The sequence below is a fragment of the Petromyzon marinus genome, chromosome 35 (genome assembly GCF_048934315.1).
Source record: "Petromyzon marinus isolate PM22_M1 ecotype Great Lakes invasive population chromosome 35, UKy_Petmar_22M1.pri1.0, whole genome shotgun sequence".
NCBI classification, from domain to species: Eukaryota; Metazoa; Chordata; class Hyperoartia; order Petromyzontiformes; family Petromyzontidae; genus Petromyzon; species Petromyzon marinus.
In genome coordinates this window covers 1,718,267-1,740,640 of record NC_133701.1, presented here as the reverse complement: position 1 = coordinate 1,740,640, position 22,374 = coordinate 1,718,267, and the positions used below count along the sequence as shown (strand labels likewise).

The 22,374-nt window shown below is 47.0% G+C and overlaps 1 protein-coding gene across 6 annotated transcripts in view; it reads left to right on the top strand.

Annotated features, from left to right (window-relative positions):
- LOC116948813 (single-stranded DNA-binding protein 2) overlaps nt 1-22,374 on the top strand; it is a 163,841-nt gene that overhangs the window by 4,546 nt on the left and 136,921 nt on the right. For all 6 annotated transcript variants that reach the window (XM_076071804.1, XM_076071799.1, XM_076071803.1 and 3 more), the window contains exons 2-3: nt 12,337-12,409; nt 20,542-20,603. In XM_076071804.1, coding sequence (XP_075927919.1) covers nt 12,337-12,409; nt 20,542-20,603 — 135 coding nt within the window. The remainder of the gene's footprint in view (nt 1-12,336; nt 12,410-20,541; nt 20,604-22,374) is intronic.

The window sequence follows — 22,374 nt, the reverse complement described above, 5'->3', positions numbered from 1 at the left end:
CCTTTATTCAAGGCATCATGTTTGCAATAACCACAACACAAGCAGTCAAAATGCAAACAAAAGAGACAACTCTGATAATAATATGCACTGTCCTTGAATTTGATTGGTCCACACCATAGACGGCTTTTCTTAGAGCCTAGTCTCCACTGGTGTTGGACCAGAAGACGCCAAAAGGCGTACAACTCAAAAACAGCGCACTATCAGAGCATATCTTGTTACTGGAAAAGGAGGTCTCATACTATAAATACTGTATTGTTTTCCCCCCAACCCACACCAGCATCAATCCGCACGGACCACACAGTGTGGTGAACTTTCGCTAACATGTCCACAAGACGCGTGTGAGGACCTCATCCAGCAGTGGTTTGACAGTAGTTTTGATGTGTGCAGCAGAGTGCGGTAATCTACCGTGTTATAAAGATAACATCTTCGAGTGAATAAAAATCCTCAGTACTCTAGACTGCAACATGTCTCCTGGCAGAGATGAATCATCAACACATTACTAATATTACGTGCCAAGAATGTGTGTCCCGCGCGTGACGTCACTCTACATGAGGCCCACCCCCCCGCGTGACGTCACGCCACATGAGGCCCACCCCCCCTCATTAATATTCATGAGTGGGTGGATTTGTACACTAACGCAGAGGAAGGTCGAGCTGAATTAAATAATTTATTACGCAAAGTCGCTTCAAATTTGACGACGTTTCTTTACAGAAAGTGACGGCGAAAAATAAATTTCCGCAGCTACAGTGCTACATCCGTACGTGACGTCACTGCAAAAGAGCCCCCCCCCTTCATTAATATTCATGCCCGCGTGTAAATTTACACGAACGCGCACTCCCAATGCTGCACCCCTCCACAATAACATTAACGGGTGACGTCACTCCACATGGGGCAACTCCCCCCTCATCAATAATCATGAGCTGAACATTTTTTTCTATTGAATATTTCAGATTTACTGCAATATACACCCGTCCTTGGACTGGCAAGAAAGCTAGTACTGAGATTTAAAAAAACTAGTTTTCTCCAAACCTCCATGGGAAATCGTCACAACAACATAAACTCACCCTGTTGGTTCTTGAAGCATGTTTCTTATTTAAAATTCCAATTTCACCCTTTACCATAGGCATATATATTTTTGATCGCAATGCATACATCATCACATAGTTTGTCTAAGAATCCGTCTATTTACATCCTGTGCACGCTTGTGCACGTTTCCCTTCGGCTGATTAGAAGGAAGACGCACTGTGAACAAATAGCACAGGTGAGACGTTCCAGGACAGGTGAGGCAAGACGTTACCAAGAAGACTGTACAAACAACGCAACAAACGAGACCCAGCAACCAAGGCAGGGTAGATGATACTGTAGAAATAAGAAAAAGTTATTCCTGAATGAAATTTCATCGGGTTGAGGATTAGTGAGTGGTCAATTTCCTACTTTAAATTGTTGGTATCCAATAATCAGGCTGCTATGCGTACAATTGCCAACAGAGGGCATGCCAGTGTGTTGCGAGTTTTTGTTCACAGGTGTGCGTTGAAGTGCCTGTTCAAAAGTCCCAAATTGATGTTTCCCCTATTCAGTTGTATCATTGGTTGTATTTTCCATGTTATGATAATATCGCCATGTGATTTAAGGTACTGGCTTAAAGCGGTCAGTGCATATTTTTTTCTAAGCCAGTCTGCACAGCCAACACTGCTGCTTGGCTATTTATGCGGAATACATTTTACAGAAGGTTTTCAGATTTTCAGTTTATTTATTTTAATATAGCCCTGTGAGCCATTCGGCTCTTGAATCGGGTGCAACCACAACAACCAAAAAAACAAAAACACGAACAAGAAAAACATCTTAAAGTGACTATGTGACTGTGCAAACAGAAAATCCATGAAAAAAAAGGATGCTGCCCGTGGTGGAATGATCAGGGCATTGGACTTGCAATCCTCCTGTTAAGTTCAATCTTTCAAGCGTGGCAGTTGAAACAACGGAGCAGCTTTCTCGAATTCCCCAGCCCTGTCCAGCCAGCAGTGCAGATTGTGAGTGGTGGGGTAAAGTGTGAGTACTCCCATCTCTGTACCTATAGGGGTTCGTCTCTGTTGAGCTCTCTCGAGTGGAGATCCTTACACCAGCAGTGGCATGAGCAAGTTATGTACAGTACTTGCAGGGCTAAAGTTTTACTTTTTACATTTACTTAAACTAATTCCTGGCCAACTAACTGGGACATAGACTTAGGAGGTGCCATTCGTTTCGCCATACACACGAATGACACAAGACTGTTATTACCAAGGTGTAATAATAAGCATATTGCCAAAGTGTGCTGAATTTAAACACACACCCGTGAAATCACTTGCATAAGTAGGACACTGTCCTGGTGTCGGCTCAAATCTCAGTTGTGACAACTTGCATTCACTCTACAGTTAACACGAAACCCTAAATGCTACATTAGCTGTCGATGCAGTAGTGTATGTAGCTGCAGTTTTAGACAATATGGAATAGGTCAGATGGTTGGCACACAAAACTGAGTGCGCCTTAACCATCCCAGCGTGGATGAAAAAGTCAGTTCGTCCGAGTACGTCTGACGCCGTGGAATGTTTTAAGTATGTTTCCCCTTATCAAGAAAGGTGGACAACTTATTTCGACGTGAATTAACAGCCCTAAATTATTTCCTCGCTGCCCAAGTAAAAACGCCACTTCATAATGATGCGAATGATTGCTCACGTTTTAAAAGTGTCTTGACATATACGTCCAAACTTGTGCGACTGCTCAATTGCAGCAAAATAATGGGCACTGAATTCGTGTGTATTTGTATGTATGGCCACAGTAACACTGCTGTTTATTTACGTACAGAACTGTGCATGTGTTGTTAATAATTGCCTGTGTGGTGTCACTGTAAGTATGTGGCATTAATAATGCTAGTGCTTGGTGACTTTAGCAGCAAACAAGACTACAGAACTTATGTTGTAACAACTTATGGCCATGTCAATCCACAGCCTTCCCCATGCTGTTATCATTGTGGGGTTGTTTAACCATACTTCACCGTGCTAGTAAGTGGAGGTTGGCTTAGTGGGAAGGGGCACACGACTGCTTCAGATTTCACTTGCCACAGATGTTAGCCATGCATGGGAATACAACTGAGGCCGCAAGGTTCATTAAACTATTTAAAAACTAGTTTTTTAACCAGGTAAGGCCCATTGAGCTATATAGCTCTTTTTCAGAAGTGATCTGGCCACAATTGACAGCTCAGTGAAGCGGCTTATCGTGTGGAAATTTATAGCTACCAAATACTCTAAACGCTTAAATTTCGATTTAAAGCTTTCGTGACTGCAAGGATTCATCTTCTTTGGTTCTTTCGGCAAAGTCACGAAACGTCGTGAGAATTTTATTGTTTTATTTTATTATTTTATTCTCATTCTACGTGACTTTACCGAAAGAACCAAAGAAGACTCTAAACGCTTGTTTCTAAATGTGGAGGGGAAAACTTGACTCGGAGAAAAATCCACGAGACCACAGGGAGAGAGACACGCAAACTTCAAATACACAGGGGCCAGGGTCGGGATCGAACCGTCGAACTCCCGTATACCAGGGGAGGTGGTTGACGTCTCTCCACCGTGGCGCAGGGCACAGCAACCACTGGGCCACTGCTCCACTCCAAACACCGACAAAACAATTCTGTGAAGCTCTGGTTACACGCTCACCAATGAATGCGCGTCTTGTATCACTGGTCATTGTTAGTCTTCACTAAGTAGTCCTGTAGTTTCCGTTGTGGTATCTGTCGTCCTGCGTTGGCACACAATACACTGGGAATGGCAGCAGTGGATTGAGCAAGCAATTGCAGGGTTGCACCTTTAACTTTGACACATCATTTACTCGCAGGTCCGAATTGTGTGGATGTCTTGTTTACACTTGTGTGCGTGATGCTGGTGACGCATGTGGCTTTAGTGCGGCAATTAAAGGGACTGTGGTATGTGTGTGTGTGTGACCTGGGTATGTATGTGTGTGTGTTACTGAATGGGTACATGTGTGTTACTGACTGGGTACATGTGTGTTACTGACTGGGTACATGTGTGTGTGTACCTGTGTGTACGTGTGGCTGGGGATTGGTGGCGCAGTAGTTAGCGCGCTGCACCTATGAACCTGGCGACCCGGGCTCCATTGCCACTCACAGGCAACACCAGTGGTGATTTTAAGAACCGGTTCTGGGCCTCTCCTAGGTCGACTCAACCTCAAATGAGTATCTGGTGTAGCAGTGTGTAAACATCACCACTCGGGACACAAAGGCGGGCGGGCATGTTGCTGGCCACCCACTCCCTCTTGTGCCGTGCCGGCCTTCAAAGGTGCTCGCGAATAGCACTGTTCAGGCCATACGGGGAATCTTTGTGTGTGGCTGGCTACGTGTCTTTGTGACTGGGTGTGTGTGTGTGAGCGGCAGGGAATGTGTGACTGGGTATGTGTGTGTGTGACTGGGTATGTGTGTGTCTGACCGGGTATCCACCCACTGGGTATGTGTGTGTGTGACTGGGTATGTGTGTGTGTGTGACTGGGTATGTGTGTGTGTGTGACTGGGTATGTGTGTGTGTGACTGGGTATGTGTGTGTCTGACCGGGTATCCACTCACTGGGTATGTGTGTCACAGACGTGCCCAGTGCCGTATTGCCTTTCATTTGTGTGTATGTGTACTCGTGGTGAAATGCGTGTGGTCACAGGTGTGCATTCACGTGATCGAGAGATGCACACGGGTGAATGTGTGTTGTGTACAGGTGTGTTAAGTGCTTAAATGTACGTGTGAGCGTGTTGGCTGTACTGTATGTATACCCGTAGCGGCTTAGGAAAGTGTGGCACTGAGCAAAAATGCAACTACCCAACTGAGAGTGAATATTTGAGAGACATTACCAAGTTCAGCCACATCGATCTGTCAGCGACTTCTTTATAAGTCTAGGTTTCTCAATCAAATACGTTTCATTATACGGATAGAACAAACCCCAACTCTCAACCCCCGGATTGGCTGCTCCATCAGCATCTGTGCCACCCCGAAGAATTGTTGGTCAACATGAGTGTAGGACATTAAGTCCACGGGTGATTCAAGGTTACACTTGAGAGTGAAGTGAAGTAGTTAAAACTGACCCTGTCGCTCAAGATACCCCCCTGCTACGCATAACACTATTGTCCCATTCGTCTTGTACGAGACCGCTTCAGTGTCGGAAGCAAATCCTTCTTCAGGATATGTTACGCACCTATTTTAGGAAATTCTAATGCCGCATCCTCGTCACGTTTTACCGTCTGTCATCCACTTTAAACTTTTTTGCACGATCCGAACGCGCTGCTGTGTGACAGACAGGCGTGCACATATCACGCGGACGTACGGGTCACCTGGAAAAGTTCAACTGCTCGAACATTTTCATTCAGCGTAAACTTCCATCACATGTTGCTGTTCCCCGCAGCACTTGAAGCACAGTTTGCTGTCTTCCCGGGAATACCCAGACTGCCCCAAGCAACTGTGTCATCACTTCACACAGGAGATGCCAGATGTTGGCACTACCGCTCCGCAAACTTTCCGCAGAAACGTGTCATTATATGAATTTAAAGAGAAGGTCCTGGCCAAAAACATCTGGCGGGTTTGCCAGCATCGTTTCGGGCGGTACCAGCCTTGCTGATGAGACACCGTGTGTCAAAGCCAACTGTAGCGTTTGCTTGTACTCGACTGAATAAATTCTGGAACCGATTCGTTGTGTATACTTTTTATTTCTAATGTGGAAAGGCAGTTACATGCACGAGACAAACAGTATTGTCTGCTATCTATGGTTGTATTCGCATTATATCGAACAAAAAGTGCAGGTTAGCCACCAACCATATATATAATCAATTTTAACTTAGTGCATTAACTTTCTTATTCCAAAATTTTACTGCATTTTTGTGCTTATCACCACGTGCGCACCTAAAATCAACGGACACAAACCTGTGGGACAAGGATATGGCAATAGAACAATGCTTGCCAGCGCAAATCTTGAGTCGTCGTGCCTCTCGAATTCTGTAGAGCTTCACAGTGGGACAATGGCCATTTATTCCTCCAGCAGGCGAGTCGAGAGTGCCGCGAATCCTCCATCGTCGCCAAAGCTGTAATTCCGGTTGTACAAGTTCCGTTCCCAATCTCCCCCCCCCCCTCCGTTGAATTCCTGCTAATTTAATTGCCTGAGAATGAAGACTTTTCCTGGTCCTCCACTGCAGGGGTGGGTGGGGGAGGGAAGTCGACCCCTCAATGTGGCGTCAGTCCCTTTGGGACAGTGGCGTGGTTGGCCTGAGCAGCGACGAGGTGGAGAGACAAGAGGGCGATGGCCTTGTGTGTCGCGCTGGATTTAGATGCTTTCAGAGGAAGCTTTAGAGAGCCCTTCCAGAGCAGCGTTCTTCATTGTAAGGCCACCACCGGCCGCTGGTGGCCCCTGGTGGCCTTTGGTGCGGCCCCTGATGTGAGCTCCCCCCCCATCATCATCATCGTGCTGCTGTCAAACCCCCAATGGTTTCAAACGTGTGGCGGCCCTCGCACCGATGCCGTCTTGGCGGTGACAGTGGCCCCCCTCCGAAAATGTGCGAAGAACACTGTTTTAGGTGATACTTTAAACTTTTGCATGCTATATTGTAGACTGTTCAGTACTTAAGAAAGTTTAAAATCGGTACATATTACCTGCTGTGACAATGGATCAGAAACGTGGGCATTGACCAAGGAGAATGGGGGGTGACATTCTTGGGGTGACACTGAGAGACAGGAAGTGGAACACAGATTATAGAATCTACTAAATACATATTGACTGCTAGGAAAAGATTGGGGAGGACCCGCGATGGAGCGACACAATCGAAAGGACGTTGATCGCGGAGATAGAGCAATTAAATCAGTTCATTGTGCAGAGGCTAGATGGATTTTTGTATTGCAAGACTGAGAGAATGCGACGGCTTATGGAGGCTTTCATCCAGCAGTGGATTTGTCATGGGTGATGTGCTGTACTGTGTACTGAACTGTTTAGGATTGCACTTCTGTGTGCGAGTGGCTGCGTGGGTTTTGTCGCGTGTTAAATATGACCGTCTGCAGGTCTCGCGTGTCGTTAGGGATAAATGGCTTAAGCCCAGTCTATTGCTGCGTGCACTTCATTGCTTTTATAAACTGAACGTAAGAGTGCGCGTGAGAGAAATACAGCAAACTCCACATGTGCGCTTACTGTAGTTTGTGCACGAATATAGAGATATATTCCTTGAAGTGCTTTGTGGTCTTTATGTTGATGGTGATCTTAAGACTAGAGAACCATAATGCACTTCTTCGGGAAATGCTGATTGTTCTGCATTTGCACAACGGCTCTGTGCCTTTTGAAAATGTTTGTGTGTTGTCTGAGTAGTATTTGTGAGTTCCCCTGCAGGTAACAGGATGATGAAGGCAATATGTTCATCATGCTATTGCTGCTAATGACGACACCATGCTGCTTGTGCTGATAATTATGGTGATGGTGATGTGACATGTTTAGTCAGGAAAGCTTATCCGAGTCTTAAGATGCCTTTTCAAGAGGCTCCTGAATTGGATTTATTTTGCCCATTCATTTCAAGGAGTGTTTTAAATGCGAAAGGAAATGAAACTACCCCATAAAGGCCCACGCACAACGAGGCAATAACGGTGAAAAGTCCGCAAACAGAACGGCGCTGTGGTACCTACTTCCCCAACTGCTGTCCGCTCGACCTTGGGTTTGGGAGGGTTCAGAGGCCTTCGTCGCGATCGTCCCCCAAACCTCGCTTGCTATGTGGCGCTCGATGTCTCGCTGCGGTGCAAGCGCGCGTGCATGAGACTGGCAACGGAATGGCAGCCAAAGGAGGGACTAAAAACGTCTGTTTAAAATGGCTTTCTCTCTTTAGTTATTTTCAAACGTCTTTTTCACTTCTTTCCTTTATTGATGTTAGAATACTTCCGCATTTCCATGCATGGTGCCTTGAGAACGATTGTTTAAGGGCGCTTCATACATTTTAATTATTATTATTCTCATGCGTCTGAGTGGACGACAACCGTTGCTGAGCGTTGCGCGATGAGATGAGTCCGAGCGCGGGGACGAGAAGTGGTTTTGGCATCGCAGGGCAGTGAGGGGTGTTGACGGTGTAAGGAGGGCCTTCATCCAGCAGTGGTGGATCATCGGCAGCAGCTGATAGAGATCACGATGACGATGATGATGGACACGTTTGTGTGGGGCATTAATTCAGTCTGATCTTGAGACCACCGACCACCGAATGTGCTTGCAGCTTCAATCGGATTAAAATTTCAGCGGTCGTTCAACCATAGCCCCTACTTTTAACCTAAGATTTTTTTACAGCTGTTTTAAAAGATGAAGGTGATTGATGACGATGATTTATGATGACGCACCTCCACACTACACCACTACATCACACCACTACACCGCTTGTGGAAAGGCCTCCAATAGAGGGAGCCCCTGTAGAGGGTGTTTGGCCTACTATTCCACGCTTGCCCAGACGTCTTGGAGGCGGTTTGGAGTTCCCGCACTTTAGCCCACCGCACACAACCTGCCGATGGACTAAATCCCGTGTACTCATTTATACTGCTGGGTGAACAGGTGGGGAGATATTTCAAGAATCTTGCACCATCTCAGCTGCCGTGCCGAGAGATTGAACTATGAACCTCTGGGAGTCCAGTGTGCCAACCATTATACCATGGCAGCATCCCAAATATGTATCGTCCTCCAGTATAATGTTCATACCAGTTTCCTGTGTTCTCCCTACAAAAGAAGACAACACAGTAGCTTTGCAAACCTGCAATGGGCTCTCGAACCCGTTAAACGATACTGGTGACTCAGAAGGGACGGGGATTGGACCACAAGATGTGATGGCCTTACGCGGTACCGTGTTTACTGTATAAGGGTATTCGCAGCACACAATGGGAAACGAGGAATGTGAAAACATGAAACGTGGAAGACATAAATATCTTTGGGTGGAAAAAAATGAGGAAATGAGATACCATTATTTTTGTCCACTTTAACACGAGGCCATCACGCGAATTGTATTCAGATGAACTGGAACCTGATCTCAGAAATTGTTTCACAGTACAGTTCTCTACTGAATTGTTAAATCACCATTTTGTATCGAAGTATAGCTCACATGAAATATATATATTTAATCTTTCCTTGTAATTTCCCCGTAATTATATCCCGATTGTGCTATCGGCATCGCGTTATGAGATGGAGATTCCATTTGGAGCTTTCATGAAGTACCGTAGTGTACCCCTTGTTAGAGAACAGCCCGTGGAAGCGGATATTACAGAGCTGCATCTCAGATGCATTCAAGTGATCTCCGGTCCACAAAGTAGAGATCACTACCTTCTCACCTGTTCCGCACATGAGAGTAATTTTTGTCTCGTGATATTCGAACCAAGATTTTAATTCTCAGCCCTGGACTTTAGCCGACTTAAGTACAGATTCAAATTAATTGGAATGTTTTTTTTGGTGCAGTCATTGGTGACCGTTCTAAGACCATCAACTCACTACACTGGAGAAGCCGATTTAATTACTGGCAGCTGCCTGGATGTAAACCCAGAATCTTAACGGTGCAGCTAAACACGCTGATTTCCGAGCCACCCATCCACCTCTTACATTTATTAAAAGCAAACCTCCATAGATGTATTGTCACCATGGTCTTGTCACAAAATCATTGCTGTAGCCTGGAAGGAGCTGTTAAAGCATTGACCTGCAGAACTTACATCTCTAACAACATTGCAAGCCAGTGCAATAAATGAGTTTCAGTCCAATAAGTGGGGTACAGCATTCTGATATGAGTCAACTATAAACGATGCAAATATGGGTGGACATTATTAAAACTCTCAGCAGATGGCAGCACAGTAAAAATTGCATTGTGGATATATTTTTTTTTTAAAGAGGAACATCGAAGAGCGAAAGGAGTTGGTCACACGAAGTGGCGCGTCGAAAGGAATTCACAGTGGTGGCACTAGCCCATCCGTGGCCCTGAGTAGAAATAATTTACGTACCATTGAATTGTCCAAAATAAATCCTAAAATTGGATGATGATGATGGAGAAGAGACGTTTAATTAGTGGCAGCACAACCCCAGCTGTGGATGAAGTGTCCACTCCCTTCCACAACTTACACTGCCCTGATGGTTTCAGGGCCCATGGTGAAGTTAGGGTTACCACCTGACCTGGTCTTCCCAGGACGTCCTCTTTTTTTACGTACTTGTGCTGGGGAATCCGTAAGTCTCTCCGGTTAATATCTGCTTTTTGACATTTGGATAATGATAATAAGCCACCACTCGAGACAAAGCATCCACATTCAGTTCTCCACTCTCCCAGTATTATGAGGTACCCTTCTTCCTCTGTCCCTGTTTTTTGTACCTTCGAGGTGGCGACCTAGCCACATTCTCTCAATTCCAAAGCGTTCCCTGCATTGTGTTTACAGCCCTTTGTCACTCCACTGCTGCGTGAAGGCTTTCTTCCCACGCCGTGTTGGTCACGCGGGGTGCTTGACCGTGCTTGTCAATGCTGACTGGCGACGAGGCGGGGGATCGTGGGGGGTCGAGGACCGGTTCAGATGTCAACAGAAAGCTGCTCAAATTTTCATTTAAAGCTTTCGTGACTGCAGGGATTCATATTCTTGGTTCTTTCGGTAAAGCCACGTAGAAGGGAAACAATAAAATAATAAAATAAAAATATAAACCAATAAAATTCTCACACCTGAGAATTTTCACACCTGATGATGATTGCTTGTGTTGCAGTCGAAACGTCGTGAGAATTTTATTGTTTTATATTTTTATTATTTTATTGTTTCCCTTCTATGTGACTTTACCGAAAGAACCAAGAATAAGAAAGCTACGTAGGTAAAATAAAATTTTAAATAAACGAAAACAACTAAATTAAATCACGACGTTTCGGAGGCAACACAAGCTTCCGTCTTCAGGTGGAACAGTCACAACAAGATAGCTGCGTCGTTTATTTTAAATTTTATTTTACCTACGTGACTTTACCGAAAAAACCAAAGAGTATGAATCCTTGCAGTCACGAAAGCTTCAAATCTAGAATAAGAAAGCTGCTCGTAAAGCGCGCTTATATTTTAATTGCTGCCAGCGTATGCCTCTGGCTCTCGTCTCTTCCACTGAGAGAGAGGGGGAATTGGAGAGGCAATCGTTCCACAGGATCTAGAGCGGAGGAGCCTCACGCGCGCTGTGTTTTCAGCTGTGCCATGTGATGAATTGCTAACCTATGCCTGGGTAGCTGTTGTGCTTAGGCATCCGATGGCCCCTCACCTCATCTCCCTTGTGTTTGTCCGCAAGGGATGTGAGCCAAAAACAAGTTTTTTTTTCAATAAATCCTCTCCACAACTACTGCTTTGCATGGCCAGGCAGGAAGCCAGCCAGCCAGTCCCTCATCGTATGTCACACCCCAGTACCATGAGGCCACGGTCCCTTAAAGGACTTGAGAGACGGGACCGCGCCGGCGCCCTTCATATCTGGTCGCGATTGTGAATTGACGCGCATCGATTTACACCGTCTTTTACCGTGCAGTAGAAAACTTTCAGCGGTGGCTGGAACTGCGGCTCCACGGACATTCTCTCGTGGATGTTATGGATAATATAGGATGTGTTCAGTGGCGGCTTTAATCTCACTCGCAATTCTCTGCAAGTGAGATAAAAGCAAGATGTTCCTTTTCTCCCACATTATTCAGAGCATCATCACAGTGCTTTGTGGCTGCCTGTCAGGACTATGTTTTGGCACTGATAATTGAACGTGCTTCTTTTAAACTTTGTGTTGTTTGTTTGCCCATGCTTTCTTTACATAAAAGATACATATTCGATACATTTTTTCGTGATGGGTTGTCACTTTTGGCTGATGTGGCACTCCGTGTAAAAATGGGACAGTTGGATAAATGTACAGGTGTAACGGCATCCATCCAATTTACGTGATGTACAAAGCCATAAATAAAAATATCCCATGACCAAATCAGCTAGCGATGGCGATCAGCATGCACTAGCACGTGGTGTACACCAGGAGGGCAGTGCGACGCAAATTCCAACTTTGTAATGATCACCATCATCAATCTACACTGAACAGCATGGTGAAGTATGGTCAAATATCATATTTTCCAGGCACATCTTGTAATTTTGTGTGTGTGTGAGCGAGAGACCAGATTTGTTTAACTTTATTCACATCGGGTGTGCGTCTAACCTTCTGGAAAATATAGCAAAACCCCCATGGAGACCACTCGCAGCAGTTTCCCTAGCAGTGTGTTAACGCTTTATGGGGGATCTTTGTCTTTGATTTATGCTTGACCTCTGTACATGTTTGTGTGTGCGCACGTGTGCAGGCTTGCTCTGTACGTGTACGAGTACTTGCTTCACGTTGGCGCTCAGAAGTCGGCACAAACGTTTCTGTCAGAGGTGAGTCACACGAGAAAAGCCTTGCGTCAGCAAACTCTCCGTTCGGACGGCTTGCGTAGATTTCTGATGGCTTTTCTTCTCCTGCAGCTGCCTGGTAAATTCTTCAGAGAATTACCAAGACATTTTGTTTATCGCAAAGTGAACATTTAAGACCCCAAGACATAATTGCAAGGAGCAGGCCATTTTGTGTTACTATTATGGCCAGAATACATATGATGTGTACAAGCGGCGTGACGGGGTGGAGCAGACGGGACAAGCACACTGGGGCACGTGACGGGGTGGAGCAGACGGGGACGAGCACACTGGGGCATGTGTCTGGGTGGAGCAGACGGGGACGAGCACACTGGGGCACGTGTCTGGGTGGAGCAGACGGGGACGAGCACACTGGGGCACGTGTCTGGGTGGAGCAGACGGGGACGAGCACACTGGGGCACGTGTCTGGGTGGAGCAGACGGGGACGAGCACACTGGGACGTCTGGGTGCAGCAGACGGGACGAGCACACTGGGGCATGTGTCTGGGTGGATCAGACGGGGACGAGCACACTGGGGCACGTGTCTGGGTGGAGCAGACGGGGACGAGCACACTGGGGCACGTGTCTGGGTGGAGCAGACGGGGACGAGCACACTGGGGCACGTGTCTGGGTGGATCAGACGGGGACGAGCACACTGGGACGTCTGGGTGCAGCAGACGGGACGAGCACACTGGGGCATGTGTCTGGGTGGATCAGACGGGGACGAGCACACTGGGGCACGTGTCTGGGTGGATCAGACGGGGACGAGCACACTGGGGCACGTGTCTGGGTGGAGCAGACGGGGACGAGCACACTGGGGCACGTGTCTGGGTGGATCAGACGGGGACGAGCACACTGGGGCACGTGTCTGGGTGGAGCAGACGGGACGAGCACACTGGGGCACGTGTCTGGGTGGAGCAGACGGGGACGAGCACACTGGGACGTCTGGGTGCAGCAGACGGGACGAGCACACTGGGGCACGTGTCTGGGTGGAGCAGACGGGGACGAGCACACTGGGGCACGTGTCTGGGTGGAGCAGACGGGACGAGCACACTGGGGCACGTGTCTGGGTGGAGCAGACAGGACGAGCACAGTTGGCTGGGCCGTGTCACCGCTGTAGATTGGAGGAGCAACGATGTGGGGCTCGATCGTTAAAAAAAAAAGCTAAACAGACCTTGAATCATCCAGGAAGGGACGCACAGTCACGATGCAGAACACGAATGAAATGGGAAGAGCAAATCCATGAGCCGAATCGTGAAAATCCTGCTCTGGCTGTTGGAGTTGTTTGATTTTTTTCTCTTTTATATCATGGTCCATTCCAGATTTCTGAGTTGAGGTAACTCTTAATAACAGTACACCGTATCCTCTGGGTTATAAAAAAGCTCTAGAATGAAAGACACACCCCAGACATGTGCCTGGTTTCAATAATGCTACACAAATCTCGTCTTACACACACACACGCGCGCGTACCTACCAGATTATGAGATGCATTCATAATACGGAAAATTCGGTGGTAGGAGTTGAAATAAGTTGGTGAAAAGTAGTGAGTGATGTTGATTAATTTGTAGGATTGAAACTGCTTCATATGTAAAGAAGTGTCTTGTTGTTGGACACAAGACACCACCGTGCAGCGGACTCGGAGTTGGGAGTAGAGATAGAGCAGGCAAGATGAAGAGCCAGATTCTCATGCTATGCCAATGGAGCCAATTGGCTTCTGTTGATTGGAAACATTTACATTCTCAATTAGAAGCCTCATTGTAATGGGAAAAGGCTGCGATTGCGTTGAAAACTGCTTCTGTATGTTACGCGACTCTAAGTAAGCTCTCGGGCGCAAGCTGGTCCGTGGGAGACCACAAGCGTCTCGTTGGCACGCGTAGCTCGAGCTGAAGCTGGCGCTCTCTCAAGCACCGGCCGTGCACCGCACCTCGGGCCAAGTGTGGCCACGGTCGTGGGGCGTGGATTAAGGGTGGCCGGGAGAGCCGAGCGGTCGGTCTGGCTCAAGAGTCATCATGGCAGATGCATCGCTGTCAACCCCTTATCAGTGCCCTACCTTATTACAGACCAATCCAGACCTTATTGGTCACCCCGTGCCCCTTATAAATCTCAACGTTCATCCTACAAAGTCCCATCACAAGGGAGAAACACAAACAAATAGACACAAAAATTATGTTACTAAACAAAAACTGTTTTACGTGTTAATTTTGATAGTTGCTGTCAATAATGCTACTTATGCTATTGTCTGTGATCTTGCATGCTGATACTGCTGCTTGCTTGATATGTGGATGCACACACTCACGTTGTAAATATTCAACAATAAACATAAAAAGATTATGAAGGGTTAAATAATATAATATCATCCATGTACATCCCAACCTGCTACTCTCCAGAATAAAAAAAAAAATCTGTCCCACGACTTTTTTTTATTTGCCGCTTGTGATGTTTTTGTTGCTCGCATTGAAACGGCTGTATGCCTTGTGGACCTGAACACTCATTTCCCTGTACAAGACTATGGGTTGACATCTATGCAGCTGCCTCTAGTGGGCAGGGCGACTGGACACGGGAGTAGCCTGGTCACAGAGACCCTTCCTTCCTCCAGAGGTGCCGCCCGCCAGAGGAGCGAGTGGCGGTCGTGTACGGCGCGGTAGGCAGCACGAGTGGGTCATCTGCCAGTCATCTCGGTCAACCCCCGGCACCACCTGGGTCTGTCCCACCGTGATCTCCTGCCAGCAGCGAGCCTTCGACACTTTACGTGGCCTCAAATTGCACCTGGCCTGGCACGAGCGCCGTGGTGATGTCACCGTCACTTGGTGATGAATGGCGGCTGTTGTTGTTGTTGTTGTCGTTGCAGTTGTGCGGTACAGCCCTCCGATGTGTTTTTTGTGTTGAATGGCGCGGTGTGGGACGATTTTTTCGCACCCCGCGCTCGGGAGACTTCAACGTTCAGGAGCTGATGCAAGAACCCACCTGGGTTCCTGCAGAAGCTCCCATCACACGGAGTGAAACGTCAGACATCACGCTGAACAACACGAAAAACTAATCGGAGAACTACGCAACGCAACCGCTAAAGCCTGGCCAGTGTTCATGGTTCACGTGATTTTTAGCTCACAGCAGAAGGCCTCCCCTTTGTCAGTTGTTGGGGTTGTTTGACTATACTTCGCTAAACTGGTCAGTACGTGATGCTTATAAGTCGATAAAATGATACTACAGCATGCCTGGGCAGCTGGAAGAATCCTATGCTATGCTCAGAAGGGTTGCAAATGGCCAGACACAACTAAGATCATTAGATTCGTGCTTTGCAGTGTTGCAACCGCAATCGCCGTTCAGCGCTGTTATTGTGAATTATACGCACGGGCAGAATAACTTCCACCTACTGTGCAGTGTCCATAATGGCGTTAAATAGCACACGTGTACGCGTTTGCGACGCAGTTAAATGGCTTAAGTACACGACGAATATCCAGTTCAACGCTGTTGTGCATCGCGAGATGCGGCTGCGTTCAGAGAGCCACGTAAATCCACGTTCCATTGCAAGGGTGCGAGGGAACACGGCACGAGCAAGCGAGCGCGTGAGCTTCGGAGCGAAGCAAGCGACGTGTGCGGCTCGCGCCGCAGTGGTGGAGTCACCCGCGCTGTAAGTTGTGAACAGGTGCACACTCAAACGCCCGCAGAAAGTGTCCTCATCACGACTGACGGCAGTTGAAACAATTGGACCTTTTTGTTAAATCTCCCCGCCGACCCACTCCGCGCTTATGTCCACCCAGAAGTACAAATGGATACCGTGCAGTTCGTCGGCAGGTCGTGTGTGATGGGCTAAAGTGTGGGTACCCCCCACATCTTCCAAGACATCGAGACGGCATGGAAGACAAGGTCAAGATTACCTCGACAGGCTCTCTCTCTCTCGAGCTCCATCGGGTGGAGACCCTTCCACCGGCAGTGGTGTGAGCAAGCAATTGCAGGGCAGCAGCTTTGCCTTCCCCTTTGTACATGCCTCAGTGGGAGTGTGATAGCGTGATAGCTTGGTAGGCAGTTTCCTAGCCACGTTGAGCTCACTGCTACCCAGAGACTTCTGGTAGGTACAATGTTTGTTTTAAAATGGGAATTAAAATCCAGACATTTGCTCTCAACAGCAGGCCATTGTGTCTCTATCATCAGCATCATGGCCATCAGATATTTACCGCTGGATGAAGGCCTCTCCACACCATCACTCCTGCACTTGAACTCAACCCGATCACTGCTTGGTCTCACCGTGGCGGTTGTCCTCTTGAGACTCATTCTCTCCTTTGGCTGTCGTTCCATCACCAGTCCCATCGAGCGACGTGTCCTGCCCAAGGCCAACTCTCACTTTTCGTTTCTCACTCGTGTTTGGTCCCTGACCCACGCTCGATCCTTTTTCTGTCTCTCGGTGCAATTCCAAGCCGGTGTCTCTGCGCATGTGCCAGTGTCAAGTTCTCAACGGCGCGTTGGAAAAAAAAAACTACCCTCAACTTAAAAATACAGTGGTTTTTCAATCAAACTCGGACGCTGAATCTCCTTCAGCTCTGCCTCGGTCAAATACCGGTCAACGCTTTGGGCTATGCATGGTCGGGTTAATGTCAGAATTTTGTAGTTAAAATAACAGCATGTCATAGGTTTCCCCCCGTTATGCTCGCAAACGATACGTTTGAGATTTACACTTTGATCACTTTCCACTTGGTGACGTATATATTTTTTTTTCTGAGAGAAAAATTGAAAAATCTGGATCGTAACAAACAGCCACTAGGCAGCGGCACATTGAAAGTGTTTCAAGGTGACGGTGAGTTAAAAAAGAGAGGTCTCTCTGCATTGCTTCCACCAAATGTCACTGTGGCAAATAGACCCGAGAATACCAACAGCTTAACCGGCATAGAAAATTGACACAAACGTAATAAAGCATCTTGCCAAATGCTGATTATCTTTTTGCGATGGATTCTGAGAAAAATGATGGACAGCTAACAACATTAGCCTAACTCAATTTTTTTGCACGCTGGCCAAAGACTCCTGGGAATGTTGTTGCTAGGCAACGTGCGCTGTTTAGCAGTGATTTAGAGGTGATTCTCAAAATGGCGTGCAGGCCTGCACAGAGTTCTTACCCAGGAGCGGATCTCATTCGCTGGTTAGCTTCTGTGCAGCAGGATGAGTCTGTGTGCAGCTTACGGTGCTGCTGCTGCTGGTGGACAGAGAAAAGTGACTCCTGAAAGTGTGGGCACAGATCTTGAGTTTTCACTTTTTTTCTCCCCCTCCTCTTTCTAAGAGTTTCTTGCCATTTGTCAAACTCACTCACGACAGCACAACACAAAACAACACCCGGTACCAATTTATAAAAGTTTTTCACAGTAATTCAGTGGAATTACAGCTTTTTTTTTCTTTATGTAAAAACTGTGGCTGATTTTGTTTTTTGCAATTCAAGAACGGTTCTTCACCCCCACGTGTGGTATTTGTGACCTCACCACTGCTGGCCAGGCTCTCTTCTTTTCCTGTCACCTTGCGGGCACCATCGGCTGCAACTGGAATTGGATCGTGAGTTTTGCGTGAACAAAAATATAGGATGTCAGCTAATCGCAAATATCGTGCATAGATTGGAATGAGATTTGGTCAACATCCCGTCATGTTCCTAATCAGCTGATTGGGCAGAGTCTTGATCAGCCAAATTGGATAATAATATATTTTTATTTAAATAAATCCATAAAGTACTCAAGTTATGGTGCGGTATTACTGTAAATGCCTCAAACAAATGGGGGCTGGAATGGATGATGGCTTCCTCCAGCTAGGAATAGATCTTGTCTGATGATGATGGTAGTGGTTACTATAGACCTAACAAAACATTGAGAAACATCGTTTGTTCCTCAGTATTAGCAGCACTGTATATGTTAAAAATAGCCTCCAGTACCTCTCATGTGTGCAGTCGCTGTAGTGTGTGGGATAGTTCAACCCCGCGACCTTTGTGCTCAGCAGCAGGCATCTCACCGGGGCTCTGCTGCACGGCAGTTCGTCTTTTTGGGATATTTTTTTTATTCTACGCATTGGCGGCCTGATGCTCGCCCATCGCGCTGTCACTTGAACGTTAATGAGGCGCCGTCTGACTGACGTCCTCACTGGGCAGGCGGCTAAGATGCACGCAGCGATGTGTGAACCTGTGAGCGTGTCAAGTGCGGTACTGTACGTGTTACATTGTCACGCAAAAAAAAAGCGCACTTGGTAAATAAATGGTTCTCGCAATCGATTCAAATCCACACGGTTCATTCCCACGCAGGGTACCTTCCAACGGATGCAGCGCTCTCACATCTTGCAGCCCTATCGAACAACAATGCTAGCAACAATGTTAGCAACAATGTTAGCAACAATGTTAGCAACAATGTTAGCAGCGTCGAACCGCGTATAGGCCAAAAATCACCGCCGTGTTCCGGAAAGCATGCCTCGTTCAGTAAACCGTGAAGAGCCGAAACACACATTTAGCAAGGTTTTCCTGTACAAAGAAACGTGATAATGTATGTTTACACCTAAACTGAACTTTTTACGAGTTTAATAAAAAAACATATTTTTGTTATTTTGTTAATTGCTTAGTACAGTGGCATAATATGTCATTGCGCAGTTTGTAAAATTGGATACCAATAATCCGATTCGGATTGGATTTTACTGCCTGCCAAGTGATGGGATTTGGGGAATTCTGTGTCCGATCCAATCAGTTTGGAATCCAATTCGGATCACGACACGGGCCGTCATGATTGGATCCCTTCATAGCTGAACTGCGCCCCACTCACATATCTACATTTGTATCTCTTCCCAAAAAGGGCCTGATTTGTCGAAAATATGTAATATGTATTCAGCACCACTCAGAACCTTCAGATACAAATCTTCGTAGGCCTGTGTTAAAACATTTTTAAGTGCGAAAAAAAATTGTCACCAAATTTTTGGTTCCCCAAATTTTTAAGCATTAGCCTGTATAATTTTAAAGCAGACAACGGCGCGCATTTTACAGTTAATACACCTGCTGTGTTAACCAGGGCGGCCCTTTGGGTTTGAACCGCGGACTGCTGCAGCGCGTTGCAAGCACGCTCAGGCGAGAGCATGGCCACGGGCCCCGGTGTGAGAGAGTGTGCTGTGGCCTTCGCTGTGGCCTACGCTGTGGTGGCACGTGGTGTCATAGGAGACGTCAGAAGAAACGAAATAAGTCCTCTTGAAATAATTGGTCATCGTGTTTTCTTCGCGTCTGCCATTATATGCACCATTATATGCACCTTGGCGGTCCGGATGTGTTTATTTATTTATTAAATACCTATATGGTGTATACACTGCATGTGCTGCGCAATTATGCACCCTTACATTTGTGATAATATAAATCCTTATTTTTGTTTATTTGGGTACCGGTATTTTATCTGGCCCTTTATGCTGTCACGTACAATTAAGCCATTGTTATTTTCCAAACTGTTGTTCCAGTGTCCACTATTAAGTACTCCGGCGTTTAAAGATGCACTGATATGCTCCCCATTACGTGATGTGCCTATACGTACCCTAATATTGTTTTATGAACTAGCAATTCAAAAATGTGCTGTTTTGTACCCCGATGTCCAATTATGTACTGTTGTGTGTGTTCATTTTCGGTGATTCACTGCTTCATTCCCTAATGGCATTATATACCCAGATGATATTACATACCCTCATGTTCCACGTTGCTATGCGCCCGTCTGTATGCTGACGTTCTGCAATGTCGATACTCAGGGATAAGCTGCCGATTTTCAGATGAATCCGAAAATTCTGATGCCTTAGACATTAAATTTCAGGATGGTACCATTTAATTATTTTTATTGTTCTACGCAATCTGCCGCTAAAGTGACATCGCGTCCGCACGTTCCTGCCAATAATGGTGTCAACATGGGGTCGTGGGAGACGTTCATACATTTAGGCGCGTGCACTCGCCAAAATACTACAACGTAAACTATCTGAAAATCAAAACAAATGCAAAATCCGAAACGTTCGCGTCCAAAACTCATCCCTAGTTGATACGCGCAGAGCCTGCATGTGCCCTACAGCCGGATGCTGTTATGAACTCTGATTTACTGTAACGCTGTGTGGTTGCCTGTGCTTATTTGTGTGTGTGCGTGTGTGCAGATACGGTGGGAAAAAAATATAACTCTGGGGGAGCCTCCTGGCTTCCTGCACTCATGGTGGTGGTAAGTGACCACTGCTGTTACCGGCCAGCATCATAAGAAGCTCTTGATTTATTACCGATTGGGAGGCTTCTCGTATTAAGCTCGACACCACCTTGCTGGCTCGCACGGCTGCAGACAGGCAAAATAAAATAACTGGAATCATGCTACTGGAAGATAGATCGGGCCTAAAATAAGTATTTGCTTTGCTGAAGTGGAGATTTTTTTCCAAGCTAACATCGTTTCCAGCTTATGAGAATCTCCATCAACTGGCCAAAGTGTGTAGGCAGGGACACAATGTAACATGCAGTCCAGCCCTTAGCTGTAATCCGCTTATCTGAAAGTCTTGCTGTCTGTTACCAGGTTTCATATTCGGCTCCTTTGTTCGAATAAAGTGCGGTTTATTCGAAGTTGTTTGGAAAATCGAGAGCATGGCTAACAATGTATGCCTCCTTTAAAAAAAATATAAACCTCTCCACGCGTCGTCACGTCGGCCAGTGCGAGTTTGCGAAGTTGGGTGCCCAAGATCGGTTCAATTAACACTCGCCACTGATGTTAGCCATGGCCGGGAATTGAACTCAGGTCGCCGAGTTCGTAGTGCAGTGTGGAGATTAATGACACTTGCAAACTCTTTTTTTAAATAATTATGGACCCTGTAAGGTGGATTTGCCACATTGAATGTAAAGTTTGCTTGGTAAAGGTGCAGCCTTTGCAATAGCTGGTTCACGCCACTGCCGTCGGAAGCACGTCCACTATGAGAGGCAGTGCTGGAGAGCGCCCTCTGGGCGGTGTCTTGGCCGAGACTTCCACACGTGTTGATGATGCACACGCTCTCTGTCACACTCACTGTTCTCATCTCACACACTCAACACACTCTCTACACTCACACACTCACTCACCCACACTCACCCACACTCAACACACTCACTCATTCACACTCTCGCCACACTAACCACATTCACTTATTTACATACTCACCCACTCACCACACTCGCCACACTCACTCACTACACTCACCCACACTCACCCACACTCACCCACACTCACCCACACTCACCCACACTCACCCACACAAAGATCCCCCATATAGCCTTAACAGACTGTAGGGGCAAGTGCTGTTAGCGAGCACCTATGAAGGCCAGAACGGTACACGAGGGGGTGGTTGGCCAGCACCATGCCCGACCGCCTTAGTCTCCCCAGTGGAAATGTTTTATCCACCGCACCAGGTACTCATTTGAGGCTGAGTCGACCTAGGGGAGGCCCAGGATCGATTCAGATAATCGTCACTGGTGTTGGCCGTGAGCGGGAATCGAACCCGGGTCGCCAGGTTCATAGCGCAGCGTAGCGCTAACCGCTACACTACCGCTCCCCACACACCACACTCACTCACTACACTCACCCACACTCACCCGCTCACCACACTCACTCACTACACTCACCCACACTCACCCACACACCACACTCACTCATTATACTCACCCACACTCACTCATTACACTCACTACACTCACCCACACTCACTCACTACACTCACCCACACACCACACCCACTCACCCACACTCACCCACACTCACCCCACTCACCCACACTCACCCACACTCACCCACACACCACACTCACTCACTACACTCACCAACACTCACCCACACTCACACACTACACTCACCCACACTCACCCACACTCACCCACACACCACACCCACTCACTCACTACACTCACTACACTCACCTGCTCACCACACTCACCCACACTCACCCACACACCACACTCACTCACTACACTCACCAACACTC